The 17,000-nt window shown below is 53.1% G+C and overlaps 3 protein-coding genes across 3 annotated transcripts; 1 reads left to right on the forward strand and 2 right to left on the reverse strand.

Moving 5' to 3' along the window:
- Nucleotides 1-1,301: 1,301 nt before the first annotated feature.
- On the reverse strand, nt 1,302-7,202 carry Triagg1_2001 (uncharacterized protein; the record flags this gene model as incomplete). Its single annotated transcript, XM_062896135.1, has 1 exon — nt 1,302-7,202. One exon carries the CDS (start codon nt 7,200-7,202, stop codon nt 1,302-1,304), a length of 5,901 nt encoding a protein of 1,966 aa, XP_062758857.1.
- Nucleotides 7,203-10,228: 3,026 nt separating this feature from the next.
- On the reverse strand, nt 10,229-10,981 carry Triagg1_2002 (uncharacterized protein; the record flags this gene model as incomplete). The annotated part of the gene is made up of 1 exon (XM_062896136.1): nt 10,229-10,981. One exon carries the CDS (start codon nt 10,979-10,981, stop codon nt 10,229-10,231), a length of 753 nt encoding a protein of 250 aa, XP_062758858.1.
- Nucleotides 10,982-15,256: 4,275 nt separating this feature from the next.
- Nucleotides 15,257-16,300, forward strand: Triagg1_2003 (uncharacterized protein; the record flags this gene model as incomplete). The annotated part of the gene is made up of 1 exon (XM_062896137.1): nt 15,257-16,300. The coding sequence occupies one exon, from the start codon at nt 15,257-15,259 to the stop codon at nt 16,298-16,300; it is 1,044 nt and encodes a 347-aa protein (XP_062758859.1).
- Between the last annotated feature and the right edge of the window lie 700 nt (nt 16,301-17,000).

Genomic DNA, 17,000 nt, shown 5'->3' on the forward strand with positions numbered 1-17,000 from the left:
TGTTCAAGCTATAACGCCCTCATCCACGTTTCACCCCCCTGATATCATCTTCGACAACAATACCAGATCATACATGCATACAAGAACACAATCCAATCTCCCCTTCCAGCTTCCAACTCTCTGCACCCGTCGGAATAGCCTAAAAACAAAAGAACGAGAGATATAGTCCCCCCCTTGCGATCCAACTAAACAAGATCCTCCTCAACAAAGTGCCCTTCAAGCCTTGCTCCTTTCGTCATCGTCGACCTTGGGCTCCCCTGATCTACACGCACAAAGTCCACCTTGACCCATCGACCGTCGAGAACGATCCTTTCATCGTTCCACCAAACGAAGCCGTCTCTCCCTCCACCCCCAAAGAATATCGAAACCCGTCTCGGCCGAAAACAACATGCAGCTTCAAAGCACCATCTAAACAAAACCATATTCCCACTCCCCCCTCGACCCATACACCTCCTAGATACTCATCCAGCTGCCAAGTTCTACATGTATCCCCGAGGAAATAATCGCCACCGGTCCATTAAAGGGGACCCAACCAACTAAGCCACTCTAGCAACTTCGCCATCGATTCATCGCAATTGGAAGAGGAAGAACACATGTCCCGCTTGTCCCGGCGCGTGTAGATGTGCTTGCCACTGGGCTTTACATGAAACATCCGTCTAAGGACTTTCAAAGGGGGGTGGCTAAACTCGTAGGTTGTGAGGATGGACTTGGAAGTACATCAGAGTACATCAGAGTACCTTGACAAGAGAGAAAACATCTCGTATGGACCATAACAGTGAACGAATTCAAGTATCAAGCACGTCTACTCCCTCCCATCCAGACCTCACTGAATAGTATAACGCACAGTCCAGACAAAAACATCCCATAGTATAACCATCTTTCTGTCTTGTAGCATAGTTTTAACCTTATTTAAGCGCATTCCATGCACCGCTTGATGCTATCAAACCAACTTGGGAGCATCTTGGGGAAAAAAAGAAGAAGAAGCAGAAATATGTCTCCTCCATGATCCGCTGTTCCGCTTCCCCATGCTTTACGCCTCCCTCCCTTCTTTCTCTAAATAACAAAATGTTTCTCGCATGTACAGATATCAAACTCCTCGCTGTGTGGCGAAACAGGGGGGATATAATGTAGCCACGGGTGATATAACTAATACAAAGGATGTGGTATGTATGTTTCTATGATATAATAATAAAGAAAATGGGGGGAAAGTGAATGGCCCGTAAAAACTGAGAGCGAAAGTTGTCATCTCAAAGTCAAAATCTCCGTCTCTGTCCTTTTACCGGTCAAGGATCCTCAGTCATTCAGTTGGTCACAACCTCTTGGTGCACCAGCCGCAGAACCCAGCCGGCTTCAGTCACGCTGGCGAATTGGAAGCACCACTTCTTGATATTTCCTCCTGTTGCTCCGTTTGCCGGAACGCCGCCGACAATACCGTCGCCGTTCTTGACTTCTTCCCAGACACCACAAACGATACCTCTGCTGCCCATGGGAGTGAAGCATCCGCTTCCCAGAACAGCATCCAGCACAGTGATTGGCTTCTCAGAGCTCTTCTTGGGTATTGTCGTAACCGTGACGCGTTTCTCGAGGCCGTGATCCGCTCGAAGGGCCTGGCGCCAGCCCGGAGGCGGCCGGCGGATTTGTAGACTGCAGTTACCGTAGTCTTCCCACTTGGCGGGCGAGACAAGAAGATGGAGCCGGATGCGAATGTTCTCGGTGCTGAGATTCACGGGCGTCTCGCCGCCATTATCCACGCTAACAGAGGGCGATCGAGGCGAGCCGTATCCTGACGAAGAGCCCGATGTATACAGGCTGTTGTGGCCGCTTCCACCTCTGCCGCCACGCTTGTCAACGGATGATCGAGCCAGGTTGAAGGAGAGGTTTCCAACAAGAGTGAGCTTCTTGAGGAAGCTGGAAGCAGACGGCGTCGACGAGGGTGTAGTGCTAGCGCCATCTAACTGTTGTGGCTGTGGTGCCCTCGCCGAGCTGCGGTAGCTGTTCTTTCTGCCGAACCAGCTGCGAGCCCGACTGCTCTTGTCTCCGTCATCAGCCGGAGCCGGTCGCTCACCAAAGCTTCTGAAACGGGCTTCGTTCTCCAACTGGATAAACTTCTGGTTGTTGAGACGAGCGTGGTGGACAGCCGTGTAGAGAGTGTAGCAGTCAGGGCCGTTCAAGCACCGGAAGCGAAAGTTGCCGCCCTGGTAGACTGGCGCCAACTTGCTGTGAGGCTGCATTGATGATCTGATTTCGAGGTCGACCGCAGTGCTCTGTCGGATCAAGACCATCGGCGTAAGATCCAATGCGACAATGGGCTTATCGTCAAGCTGAGTGTAGTTGCTGTCTCGGAAAGCAAACGCCTCAATAAGACCATCTGTAACAACGATTGAACAGTGGTCGGGGTGCACATCCTTCCACGCGCCCTTGTCAGACCACCTGGAGATTGTTGCGAGACATCGTCCCGATCTCGCAAGGCTGCCATCTTCCTCTGATGGCTTCCGTCCATGGAGACCGGCTTGGGAGGCAGAGTTGGACGGCGTCAAGCTAACCTCAGATGCGGGGGCATATGAGGGAGCATATGAAGGTGCATATGAGCCTCTTCTCTGGCCTTCGTCCCTGATGCTGTAGCCAAGCTCAGTCTGGGGAATGTCAATGCTCTCCATCTCCTCATCAGATGAGGATGACTCGCTCTCGGTTCCAGACACATCTTCTCCCTCTGTTTCCGATTCCGACGACTCTCCTTCTTCCACTATCGAAGAAACCGCAGAGGAAGATAGGCCTGAGGCAGAGGAGACCTCAGAAGGCAGGTACTCGTGCTTGAGAGGAGAAGAGCCTCTTCGCCTCACGGCGTGCACATCAACCGGTGGTTGAAGCAGCGACTGAGACTTTGGAGACTGCTGAGGCGTGGGGCTGAGGGTTCGGTGAACTGGCGGTCGCGGCGGTGGCGCATCATTGTGGTATATGACGGGGACCTGCTTCGAAGAGGAAGATCCTGACCGAGACTTGCTCTTTTCTCTGCCAGGGGGTCCAGGAGCGGCTCGTGTAGGAGTCGGTGGAGCCGAAAGACTGCTGTCGGAGTCGTCTCCGTCGGTGTTTCGAGACGCCGCGCTCACCATGCTCTGAACTCCAACGGGAACATCAGGCAATCTGGGAGAATCTGATCCCAGCTCGGATTCATCAAGGACACTTGGTTCAGGCTCCCTGGGCGGGATGGGAGAAGACGGCAGGATATCGAGCCAGTCCAATATCTGCTCTTCTTCATCGGCCCAGAGATTGAGCAGCTCATGCCATGGCTTCCCATTGTGATTGCCACGGACCATGACCACCATGTCCAACTTTCCATCTCCTGAACGGGCAGAGACGAGAGACATGGAGATGGGCGGAAAGAGGAGGTATGATCGTCGACCGTCTCCCACTTCCCGTATGAGAAGATCTCCTCTGTCTTCGGGGCGGCTTTGGTTGTCTCGGTGAACCAGCTCCACCTGACACTCCAGCCTCTGCCCGTTGGAGTGGGCAAGGTCAAGCGAAAAGATGTCCTTGGCACTAACTTGTCGAGTGAGACCGATATTGATGGACTTGGTTGGGCCGAGCGTTCTGAGGTCTCGCGCTCTAGTGGTATCCGTGTTGGCGGCTTCTTCGTCAATGATCCTCGCGACCTCCTCTCTGTGGCGCTGGCGAGCCTTTTCCTGCAAGGCTTCGAAATCCTTGACCAGCTGGTTGGTATCAGGCGATGTAAACATTTGGTCAACGCAGACAATCAGACGGGCCATCTGCTTCACGCGAAATAGTGGCCGCTTCAGGAGATAGGCGACGGCTACACGCTCTCCCTGGGCGTTGATGAGATCGCCATTCGCATTCCTTGGCAACGAATCGAGGAGAGAGTCGTCTTCGTCAGGGGTACCCCGTCGCGGTGCGAGGTTGACTATCAGATCTTGGAAGCCCAGCCTCCAGACACTCAGGTAGTTGTTGTAAATTGGGACAACACCATGTGCCCAGTTGGCCATTCGGCGGATATCTGTCAAGGGAGCCTTGGCATGTGCGTTCTTGAGCTTCTCGAGGGCAACTCCCATATCAACGACCGACTTGGATGTAATATCGACCTTGATCTTTGGAGAAACGGTCCCGAAGTGGTCGGAAGAGGCAGTGGGGTCGCTCACTACGTGAGAGAGAAGCACGGGTACCACACCATCGACCAGTGTTTTGAGCTCACTTTGATACAGGTGTTCGTCGTCGGCAAACTCCTTTAGCAAATCATCGGCAGTTACGTTGGGCACGCCGCGTGCTTTCCGCAGACTCGGCCTTGACCTGCTATTCATCATTCCTTTGGGAACATTTGTGTCGTCCGGTAGTGAGAGGACGGAAACCAGGTCAGAGTGTTTTGTCAGCCTCCTTTTCAGCCCTGAACCCTGTCGTTGTGGGATTTTCGGGTCACTCGATTTTGTGACAGTCGTTGAGCGAGTGAGAGTAGAGTGGCTCACATCCGACCCAGACTCCGAATGACTGATACTAGAGCCCTCGGAGAGAATTGTCGAAAGCTCATGATGACCGTTTGTAGGGGGACGGAGACGTGGTCCGGCAATATGTGGTGCTCCTCTTGATGAGCTGTGGACCGATGAGTCTCGATCGGTGCTTGAGCGAGTGTCTGTCGTGACCCAGCTGCTCAACTCAGAATTGGACTGCATGTACTGCGAGTCGGCCTCGCGTTCTGTCTCTGTCTCTGTTTCCGTCTCCGATCCCGTTTCACTGTCTCCTAGATCATCATCATCTGATTCGAGTCGACGCTCTTCATGACTCTGGTAGCTCTTTATGGGTTTCGTGAGCCCTGCCGACTCTCCTTGAAAGGCTTCTTTCAGGGCACCGAAGAATGGTCGTCTTTTACTACCTGATTTGGAATGCAAAGAGTCTCTGGTTGCACTTCTCCTCTTGAGACTTGAAGAGGAAGATGTTTTCTTTCTGAGAGATTCCTTAGACCTTGACTCTGATTTTGGGGTTGAACTGGTGGCATCAGGTGCGCTCTGAGCCGTCTCATCCGATCGTGTTGTGCTTGTCAGGTAAGACGTGACGTCGGAGGTAACATTGGAGACGACACGAGACTCAGAAACCATTGAGCTTTTTGTCTCTGCCGATGGCTTTCTTTTATGCGCGGTCTCCTTGGGCGTAACTTCCTTGGGTGCATTGTCTCTTTGTGCCGTCTCTTTCAATTTAGCCTCTTTTGGTGCAGTTCTTCTCGGCGTCGTCTCCTTTGGCGTTGTCGCCTTTGGTGTCGCTGCCTTGGGCGTTGTAGCTTTTGGTGTCCTCTCTCTAGGTGCAGCGTCTCCAATGGTATCATCGTCATCTTCGCTGTCGTCCTCATCAGATAGAGTAGACGTGGGTGAATGTGGCCTGTTATCCTTAAAAGGCTCGACAGTGTTGTTCAGCCATTTCTCAATGCTCGGGGGGTTGTTGGGCACAGCATGTCTGGGAGTCTCATTGAGATCATGTATAATCTTCTTACCCTCCTCCACCACCTTCTTTAACACATTCGGCATGGCCTTGAGGCTCGTTGCCCGGTCAAGCTTTGTACGCTTTTGTTGTTGTTTCGGTTTACTCTTAGGAGGACCCCGCAGAGGCAAATCCAGCTCACTAAAGGCGGAATGTCCAAACGGGATGTCTCCTGGGATGTCAGCCAGAGACTTGTTTGACAGTGATGTGCCCAGATCCGAGTCTGGGATATGAGGAGGGCGCTTGGCGCGGGAGCCGACGTCTGCCGACTTGGCCCTGGTGTTGGGACGCTTCGTTCCACTTCTTTTTACGCCCCCTGATCGAGGCTTCTGCCGTTGGGCGTCGACATAGGAGCCTGCATCGTCTGACATTGATAATACAGTCGCCTCCTCAACGGCTTTTATCAAGTCTTGAATCGTGGGGTTCTTGTGGGCAGAACCGGTAGTTTTGCTTCGTTGTCGTGCCGGCCTTGGGGTTCCTGGTTCTGATCTGGAGTCGGCCATTGGCTTCACTCTGATGCCATCGTCCTGAGCTGTATCTGGTGAGGATTTCATAGGTGTAACGCGGATACCATCGCCCTCGGGTTCCTTTTTGGTCGCAGCTGGTGAGGGTTTCATGGGCGTAACGCGGATACCATCACCTTCGGGTTCCTTCTTAGCCGTAGCTGGCGTGGCTTTCATGGGTGCAACGCGGATGCCATCGTCTTCGGGTTCCTTTTTCGCCGCAGTCGGTGCCTTCATAGGCGAAACCCGAATACCATCGTCTTCAGGCTCTTTTTTCCGTACTGGCCGTACACGTATACCATCATTATCGTCCATGCTAGGCTTGAGCGGCTTTCTTGCAGTGACTTCGGTAGCTGGCTCCTCCTGATCGCTATCATCCTCATACTCATCCTCAGAACCAGACAGATCCGACGACAAAGACCCTTTAAGGCTTTTTGGCGGTGGAGTCACGACCTTTTCAGCCCACGCCTTGACCTTGCTCTGAAAGGTCGGATTAGGTACCGATCGGAAGACAAAGCCGTTTGGAATGCGGGCCGCCGGGGTGGGATTGCTCGCTTTTCTCGGGCGAGGCGAGACCTTTCGAACAGACGCCTTTCTAACTTTGGGCTTGACCCAGTTGTCGTCGCTCACAATCCTCTTTTTAGGCGGAGGCACATGCTCCTTTTCCTCTTTCTCGGCCTCCGCAGTGTTGTTGTGCACAATGGCCTTTTTGGGTGGTCTCCTCTTCTGCCTCATCTTGATGCGCACTCGGTCCTCCTCCGTCACGTCTTCCAACTCTTCTCCAGCAAAAGCAACGTCTGTCGGCTCTGTGGCGGCATCATCCGGATCTGCATCGGCCATGGCAGCCGCATTGGCCTTTTGCCATTTATTCACCCTGTCCTTAACACCACTTGGCGGCTGCAACTTGCGCACCATGTTCTGTTTCATCTCATGACGAAGCTCAGCCTTACTGGTATCCATGCTTTGCCGCCGCTTGCGCTCTGCCTCTAACCTCGCCGGGGAGGGTCGCCCCAGAAGAAAGTCATGGAGCAGAGTTGGGGGCTCCGGCTTCTTGGTGGTGTTGGCCCGCGGGCGGTTTCCCGCCGCCGCAGGCTTGGGGGCCTCTCCGGGAGTGTTTTTGTCGTCCGCCGCGGCATCATCTTTGATGGTGTCGGGATTCTTGTTCGGGGTCGTGGGGTTGGCTGATGCGGTGCTATCGCCAGAGGAACTTTTGGACGTGGTCATTGTCGTTTGGGCTGCTAAGCATCGCACTGTTAGCCCGAATGCCGACGCCGAGGCAAGAGCAAGGAAACGTAGTACACGCTGCGAGAAAACAATTCGCCACAATGCCTGAAGGTTATGGCGCGCGGAAGCAGAGCGGCCCAAGCTGCCCAAGCTGCTCGAGCTTATTCGCAATTGCTCCCGTCCCAAGACGCCGGTCGTGGAGGCGAGGGGCAGGCCAGACAAAGCAGACGTGGACTTTCTGTTGCGCTACTCACCTCATCTGAGCAGCATGCTGTTCGCATCGAGGATTCGAAGGTGTTTGCTCGCAGTGTCGCGTTGGCCGTTGCACATGACAAGGTCGAAGCTCTCAGACCAGCCGTGGGAGCCCCCTGGATCCTTGCTTGCTCCCAACAACAACAAAGAACGACCGCCGCAAACGGCTGCAGACGCTGTGGTGTTTGTAAAAGCCTCCAGAAGAAGAAGAAAAAAGAGTGAAATGGCGCGGGCTGGTGGTCAAACGGGGTTGGTAGCTCCGAGTCGAGCTGGAGGATCTTGAGACGGGCAGATTAAGGAGAGTCAGTACTGTAAGATGCAGAGCAAAACGAGCGACAGCGGACGGAACTGGTGACGTCTAGGTGCGTGTATTGGCGGTTGTGTGATGACGGGAACGATGCGTGTACAGTGCAAACGTCGATTGACTGCGATGGATTTGATTACAGGCTCCGGATCCCGCTTATGCCTGTGGCGCTGCAGCATGGATATGGATAGGTATGGATGGATCAAAGCTTTGAAGCTGCTTGTGCTGCGCTGGGTGCCGCAGTAACCAGCGGGGTCGCCTCCAAAGCCGCTGTAAACGTAAACAAATGCAGTGCAATTTGGCACAGCTCAAGCGTCACTGAAAGCCGCGCAAGGCCCGGGCCGCGGCCAATCAGAGACGGGCTTTATTATCGTTCTAGTCAGGTTCGTATCACCATGAAAGAAAACTTGCTTCATATCAATCTTACTTGGGTGTGCTAGTTCCACGGTATCGTGTTACAGCTAGCCCCAGACGGGCTGGTGGCTTGCTGTGGCTGATGATGGGATCCATGGGCCGCATCTCTGCCTTGATTTGTTATTGTTTTCCTCTTCTCTGCGTGAGTCAAGATGGAATTGTCCTAGCAAGGGCGATCACCAGGATCATGGCACCGCATCGGGATCATCGACTTTCGCATCCAGATCTATAGATTCTCGATTATCGTCTTGTTTGTTGTTGTTGATCGCCGGCCCTTGCATTGACAGCATCTGCATGATATCCAGCACCTATTCGACCTACCCGCAATACAATGGATTTCGATGTTCAAAGTCTCTATGGATGCCTTTTGCTTGTAATCATGAGCCCTGTCAGTTCTATTATTGTACGAGTATGCTTACATGTACTCCGCGGGCTGCAACACGTGTTGGCCAGATCGATATCGTACGTAACTCATCGCCGATGGATTCAACTTACACACCGTCTCACTAACACCAGGCCGTCAACTGACAAAACAACGACATGGATGCCCTCCACCGTCATCAACGGCAACATACAATCCCTCCTAGTGTTTGCTAATATAGCTCGCTCACATCTCAGAAATCATGCCCACGTTGTTCTCATCTACTGCCTCAAAGAGATTTGGTCCTCGAGTTGACAAATTGGAGCACCCCATTTATCATGCCGTCATCTCCCACTTACACACAAAGGCCATTATCTCGAGCGAGTCACAAGGTGGCATCGGACTCTCCACCAACTCCGGACGCACTCTTTGTTTCCCCACTCATTGTCTCAACTTGTTGTACCATCTCCTTCGTATCCAGCACTCACTCATCTTTACTCCGTACTTGTTCAACAAAGAACCATCCCATAACCTCTTCAGCTTCCTCTCAGCTCAAACAAATAAACACATCTCCCCATCACATCTCACCGGAACCCCCGAATCCTCTCTCTCTCTCCCTCCATTGTTACCGCCCTCACAGCCTCCTCCCTAGCCCATCCATCATACACGCGTCTCACCCGCTCAGCTCGCCATGGACCATTGCCTCCATTCTCGTCCCGGTCCAGCTGATCAACCTCGCCCACTAGCTCCACAACCAGCACCACCCGCATCCAATAATGGCGCAAGTGTGCGATTCAACTCCCGAATGACAGGTCACGCCAAGGAATGCGATTTTCTGGGCAAATCTTATGCCTGCAAGTCATGTCCATTATGCAAGTCGTCGTGCTAGGCGCTTATCGGCTGCCCTACGGATGGATCAGCGCTTCGAAAGTTGTGTGTTTCCATTGTGGCGATAGCCTTTTTTTCTTCTGTGCGGTGAGGGAGCTTGATGGATGGAATTGTCTGCCAACAATAGCATCCGCATTCGTATCCGATATGGTGTAGTGGCTAACATCGCTCGCTCTCAACTTCTGGTTGAAGCACCGAGCAGCCCTGGGTTCGATTCCCAGTATCGGAGATGTGTCTTTTTTTTGCCCTTTTTACTATTCTACCCTCTCTATCTGTCTGTGCAACCCTGTATGAGAGAGAGAGAGCATCGGTTTTGTTTTCACTGTATTTTATATCTCAAAAGTAGATGAAAGTGAAGAGTCAATTCAATGGTAACAGGTAGTAAGCATATATAGTAGTACCAAACAGTACCGTTGTCAATCAAAAGATGCCTCCAACTCCAACAGATGCCCTCCCAGGTTGGTATAATTGCAATACGCAAACAAAACAAGCAAGCAAGCAAACAAATGCACACCGCCCGGTCCTTTATTATGCCTCCTCCCCACCGAAAGTCCCAGCTTGCGATGGCCCAGAAACAAAAACCAAAACCTGCAGACGTAGAAGCTGCTATTATAAATGCATAACCACTCCCGCCGCCCCCAAACGCCTTGAAATGCTATGCCGGATAACACACTGCATCAGAACCAAATGATGAAAACAGAAACCCTCCCACCCACCCCCCAAAAATGAATTAATCCGCCCTTGAACGCCGCCCAATGCAAAAAAATATATATGGTTGTTTAAAAGATATGCACGACGCTCGTGTTATTACTCCTTGTCTGGGAGCACGAAGCGTACCTTCTTCTTGGGCTTTGCAGCCTTGGTGTCTACACCCGCATCGCTCATCAACTCCTCTTCAGTCTCTTCTTCGATGGACCACACGTCGGGACTGGGTTCCCGCCACAGGTGGTCATCTCTTGCGCGGACAGACAAGCTGCGAGTCTGTTGGCGTGTCGACCCGCGGCTGTTTGTGCGGCCTCTGCCCCTGCGGCCCGGCGCCGGCACGGAGTTGGGCGAGAGCAGGGCGTTGGCAGTGAGGCCGAAGACGGGGCTCTTGGCTCGGAAGCGAAGGCCCTCGACGGCGAGGTCTCTCAGGGGGGTCAGCGAGAAGGACGACGACGTGGGGGAGAAGCGAATGTATTCCTCATCGTCGTCGTCGTCGGTGGTGAGGGCGTCCGAGTCAAAGTCTGGCGAGGCCGGGCGAGCGCTGTCGGGCTTGCGAAGGCCCTCGAGAGAAGAGGGACTGACGCTGCGGACGGCCTCGCGGGGCTGGCTGGCGTCTTCGATGCCGGCGTCGAAGTCCATCATGTCGACGTCCAGGTCCATCTCGTCATCCTCATCCTCTGCTGGGATGGGAGTGAGGAAGTAGGTGAGCGGGTTGTCGTCAATATCCTCGAGAAGCGGCCGAGGCTCAAAGCTCTCAACAACGGTCCTCTTCTTGAAGGACATGGTGGGAGTCAAGCGGAGCTGGGTAGGTGGCCAGGATTCTCGGCGAGAGGAGAAGACGGATTCCATGGGCATTGTTGGCTCGAGTTGCTTTCTGTCTGGGGAAGACAGAAGAGGTGGATGGCAGGGGTTTAAGTAGGATGCAAGGCGAGGCGAGGCAAGGCAGCACTAAGTCTAGGTAGATAGGACTTCTTCTTGCTGATGCCTTCAAAACGCCACCTTATTGGATGACTCAGACGGGGGGAGAGGAATTATGACAGGTCCAATCTCTGAGCATAAACGAATAGTTTCCCTTTCCCTTGATGAGATTCACGAGTTAGGACAAAGAATGAAGAGAGGGAGCAAAGAAGGCCGGTGGGTTCAATATTGGCGGCACCTCCGACGGTAAAGGGCTGAACAGCCACTGAAAAAAAAGCGATCCTGCACGGAGAACCAGAGAAGCTGGTCCGGAATATCAAAAGAAGCCTCAAGGGTGTGTAGGTAAGGTAACCAGTCAAGTGAGCCTGGCGAGGCAGCGAGATAAGCCGCAGATATATATGCAATCAGATTGCAAGGCAGCGGCTAAGCCGACTGGACAAGACAAGACAAAATTCAATGCGACGCCCCTCTTCTTCTGCCGCAATAGACAATAAACGGGCTCGATAGCCAAGAGCTGGTGCGTTCTAAAACGTCACCAATGCAGCCCGTGATGGGCAGAGACAGGGGGGGCCGCACGGCTCCGGCTTGGCCTTGTGAGGTGCTTTGATGGTCATCAGCAAGCGGTAGATGAGAGAGCTGCGCCCACGTGAAGGAGGCCTATGGGAGAGGCGTCTGGGGCTGGGCCCACCGAGTGTGACAGCCGAGAGCCGCCTGTATCAGTTCTCACAAACCGGTGATGATGGCGGTCCAAGTCTAAGTCATGAGAGACGAAGGGCGAAGACGAAGAGAGAGAGCCATTATCTGGCCGCATCAAGGCATTTCCCGCCGTGGCCATGGGCAAATAGTCGCAAGCCATGGTGGTCCATGAGCATTCCAGGATGGTGGTTAGAAGGCGGCGAATGAGCGGCCCGTGTTCAGAGCCCACTCCCAAATGACTTGAGAAACAAAGACGCGGGGAGGAGAGAGACTAACGGGAAAGCTGCAAGGGTTCAGTTCTCGGAGGCTCTTTGGGACTGGAGCTTGCTCTGCAATTCTCGTAAGCTGAGACTAGGGCACACCATCTCGAGCCAGAGGGGGGAAACCAGATGACTCGTTTCTGCGGTGAACAGGATGAGGATGATGCTATCTCGTTTCTTGCTTCTGTCCCCGCCATCTGGTGGGTTGTTTTGAGACCTGGGTCACGGTCACGCCCACCCCCCCCGAGCAGCGTGGAATTCAACCGCCTGCATGATTTGCATCGATCGAGTTCCTTGTTCCTTGGACGATGCATGCTGGAATGCAAACGATCACTGCATGGTTCCTTGCATGATGGGTGCTTGCCCGCGCGTGGCGCCTAAAAAAGGACGAGCGTTTGCAGTTTTCGCCTCGTCGATCAAGGGCTCGCCATTTTTGGATAGTACGGGCAGTTTATCCAGCAAGAGAAAGCGAACCGGGCAAAGGATAAAAATGGAACGCCGTTAAAGCTAGCCAACGGCGCGGAACGGGAGCTTCGGCTGGGGCTCGTCATCGTCGTCATACTGGATATGAAGTTACTGTATCTGTCTCTGTCGGGATACCGGAATCCAGCAACTTTTTTGTACGTGTATACCAAGGGCACATGTAATTCAAGATGCCCGTCCCGTTGGCAACACAGACTTGCCGTTTCCGGACACACGGGATTGGCTCTAACAAGAACTCTAGGATTTCCAAGACACCCGCCAAGTGCCAAAAACTAACTATGCTCTCCTCAGCTACGGTGGGCCGGATCGTCTGCGTCTGCTGATTTGCTCCAGCCTCTCCCAGGCGACGAATGCGGCCGTCGAGCTGAGCACGATGGCGCTCGATGGATTGTGCTCGTTTCCATTATTGGCGCCCCGGTTCGGTCAGCTCAGCTTTTCACGGGCAAGTTGGTTAGTGCGGGCAACGGAGAGGCGCAAAAAGCCAGTTTCTGTGAAAATGGAATGTTGACTCGAGAAGATTGACAGAAAAGATGTGCCACATCCCAATATAGAACGGTTGCCCGGCTTCTGTGCGTCTTGTCTGTGTTTCCCGTCTAGATAATGGCTGCGAACCCCCCTCCCGAGACGAGAGGATTGAAAGAATTTGATTCTCATGAGACCCTCTGCTGCTGATACGTGATTCCAGACCGTGCTCGCAGTACCTCAACGTGACGGGGCCCAGCATGAGAAATTCACTCAAAAAAAGGTCCTCTACGCGTCATAGAAACAGGGCGACAAGAAGCACACTTCTTGTGTTTGAGCGGTTTCTGGCATCCTGGCGAACGCACAACAAGGGGAAGCATGACCAGGAAAAAAAAATACACCAGTCGGGCCATGAGTCGTCGTGATCATGCTACTAGACTCTCCAGACTGGGCCTCATAGATTCACAGCTCTCGGGCGACCAGAATTAATATATCCAGCAGGAAAACATGCAACCTCCAAGTCCCCCTTGTTGCATTTCTCCTCTTGTTAACATCGAGACTAAATCCCGGCAGACAAATGTCTCTGCTCCCGTATCCCTGCCCGCCAAGCCCAGGCCGTGACCCAAGCACCTGATGCCCTCGTTTGATTCCCTCATGGCCTCTTATTCATCTTTTCCCCTCTTCTCTTGTCCCTTCTCCATGGAGCCTCAAACCCCTGCTGGAAATCCCGCGCTTGCTGCGGTGCTCCCAATTCCGAACTTGCTCCCAGCCCTTTTTCTGCCAATGACGCCATGTCGGCCCTTTCGGCTGCCGTTGAGTCGCAGTTTAGCTTGAAAATCTCCGTGTCCCGACTTTTCTTTTTTGTTGTTGTTGTTGGTTTTTCTTTTGTCTTGCATCGTATTGCTCTGCAGTCCGTATCCTGTGTAGAATATACGATATATAAGGAGACGGAGCACCATGCGATCAACTAGATTGCATGCGGTAAACAGCTGTCAGCATTATTTTGTCTTTCTTCGCTTGGACGTCTTATTGCTGTTCTCCTGGCTGAGCAGTGAATACGACAGGAGTGCGCTGCTGCTTTTTCAGTAAATTGGGGCTTGCGCGGCAATTGCGTATCTACATTCGGAGTACGATGTCGCTTTGACCATTATCCAGATTGAGCGTCACTTGTCGCATGATTACTGTATTACCGTAATCGACATTACATACTGCATGGTAATAGGAGGTAGCACTTCCATTCGCATTTCACTTGGATCTGCATACCATCGCCGTTTGTACAACCACCAGAAACCACGGATTCCTGCTACTATTCGAGTTGGCTTACATCATTCATCCTCTCCCTTCCTTCACGTGCATCCCCTGCGTCTTCGGCTTGAGACGTGCCGGACTGAGGACAAGAGTGGCCCATTGGCATCTTGGCATGCGCAAACGAAAACGACGCGCCCTGTAAGCATCGACATAGGCAATTGCATGGTCGGCCGCATCTTACGATTACATTCGGGGTACGCGTACCCACGTTTCCTTACCCCAGATAGCCTATCGGGTGTTCGCATTCCCAGACTCCGATAAGGGCATCTCCAGTTCTGGCTGGGAATCGAAATACACGGGAGGGCTTAGCAATTACCATCCTTGCGTCCTACGTAGTCGCTGTCGCAGTCCTAGTCGCTTAACATGCAAGGCTTTTGGGCGCCAAGAGACCTGTCTTTTTTTTTTTCTTTCTTCGGCCCGCACGGGATTGTACCATCGTGCATGTCTGCAGCATCACAGTCAGCGGCTCATTACATAAAGCCAAAGACACCCTCCGGATATCCGGATGATAGACCCAACCGGCTTCCACCTTTAGTCAACCAGCCTGCATTGGCATTTGACCGTCATTTCTATCTCTCTCTCTATTCATCATTCTGTTTCTCTTCTGCTCATCGATTTAGCATCCTCAAACTGCATCGTGGCGCTCAGCATCTCCCAGCTTCATTCCTTGTCCTTGACTCAGTCGCCGAGCTTCTCCTCACTTAATTCCGGAGCTTCGCCCGCTCGCTTCATCGACTGCCCGTTTCGGCCTTTTGCTGCTCCGCGTATTCCGCACATTTCAAAGAGCTCACCCCCACGTGACGAACAAGTCAATTCCGATTGATCGCCTCCAGCTTCCGGATCCGTTGAGGCGACGACAAGAGAAAATCCGGACACAAAGAGCTTTAAAAAAGAGAGGCTCGCCCCAGGCGGTGCAGCATTGTTTCGCCCATCTCAATAAAGGTTCATGTTTATGGTGACCTCGAGATTGAAATTCTGCCCCCGAGCAGTGCTGTCGTCCAAGATGCTTCGCTCTGCCATTGTTGGCTTCGTACTGCTCTGCGCTCTCGTCACTTGGAGCACCACGCTCTTCTTCTTGCAGGGCGATTCGTTCGAGGCTTGGTTTGACGCAGCTGCTCGCCGGGACAGCGGCCTCGAGTTTAGCAACAAGGCACAGGATCTGGACTACGAGCCCACCAGGATGGACGTGACCAACCTAAGCCCTACCATTCCTCTGCGGATGGTGACGTTCAACATCCGATACGCCACTTCGAGTCCGGTCAAGGGCGAGAAGCTGTGGGACGAGCGAGGCTCCAGGCTCGTCAACGAAATCAGCTTCATCACCGCCGGCCAGGAAAATGCCTTTCTCTGCCTCCAGGAGGCCCTCCACAACCAGCTCGAGGACATCCAGGCCGGGCTCGGCCCCCGATGGGCGTACATTGGCCGGGGCCGCGAGGACGGCAAGAAAAAGGGCGAGTTCTCCCCCGTCTTCTACCGGTCCGACGTCTGGTTCCTGGAGCGCTCGCAGACGCGGTGGCTGAGCACGACGCCCGAGAAGCCGTCGTTTGGCTGGGGCGCCCCTCACAAGCGCGTCGTCACCATGGGCGAGTTCTCGCACAAGGTGACCGGCACCAGGGTCGTCGTCATGAGCACGCACTTTGACTACAAGTACGCAAAGGCCCGCAAGCACAGCGCCGAGCAGCTGATGCAGTACGCCCGCGACTGGAGCCAGGGCAACAACAACGCGGCTGTGCTCATCGGCGGCGACTTCAACAGCACGCCCGATGACGTGGCCTACCGCCTCATGACGGCGCCGGGGTCTGGCATGTCCGACCTGTCGGATCTGCTGCCCGCGGACAGGCACCACGGGAACAGCCTGACTTACACCAGCTTTGGCGAGCCCAACGAGTGGCCGCAGCGCATCGACTTTCTCTTCATCCAGGAGCCTCGCACCGCAGTCGTCAAGACGTTTAGCGTGCTGGAGAATGTCTATGACGACCAGATCCGCGTGTCGGACCACCGGCCGGTCGTGTCGGACTTGGAGATTGCCGTGGACCCCTCATCATGAGAATTTGATGAAACTGTCCATTTTGGTTAAGAAAACAACAACAACAAAAAGGAACAAAAAAAAGAAAAGAAAGAAAAACAAGAAATAATAGCCGCATTGATATTTTATGATCAACGTCTCTTTCAACACTTGGGAAAAAAAAAATCTCGGAGGATAATGATACCCGGAGCGTGCTTCCCGAGTGGCACCGTCTCCAAAGCAACTCGTTATGAACAGGGAGTTTGGGAATGGACATTTACCACTAGCATATTCACAAATAAATTAAATAAAAAATCAAATTCAAAATAAAAAAAACCTATCCTATTTTTTTTTTTTGTGAAGATTCTATTCAACGAAAAGACGGAGAGAATTGAGCGCAATGTGGATGCATGTTATCAAGGCTACGGGCGCTTGTCTGCATCCGAGCACTTGAACGCTCTGCACCTTGTATCCCATCGCCATCGCTGACGTCCAACTTGAATATCTCCAGACAGACAGAAAAAAAGCAATCAGCGATGCAGTTTGCTTATGTCATGCCGGTGATAAGCAAACCCGCCTCTCCCACTCTCTCACAGCCACCGCATGAAGACCCAAAGGATCCAAACCACCCGTCCCCCAGCGGCATTAGATTTCTCAAAGGCAGAGAGGCTGGATTGGACATGCAGCAGCATCAACGGACATGACAATTGCAGGATTTTATATAACTATTATGGAGCCGGCC

Source organism: Trichoderma aggressivum (assembly GCF_033847375.1).
Source record: "Trichoderma aggressivum f. europaeum strain CBS 100526 chromosome Unknown scaffold_005, whole genome shotgun sequence".
NCBI lineage: Eukaryota > Fungi > Ascomycota > Sordariomycetes > Hypocreales > Hypocreaceae > Trichoderma > Trichoderma aggressivum.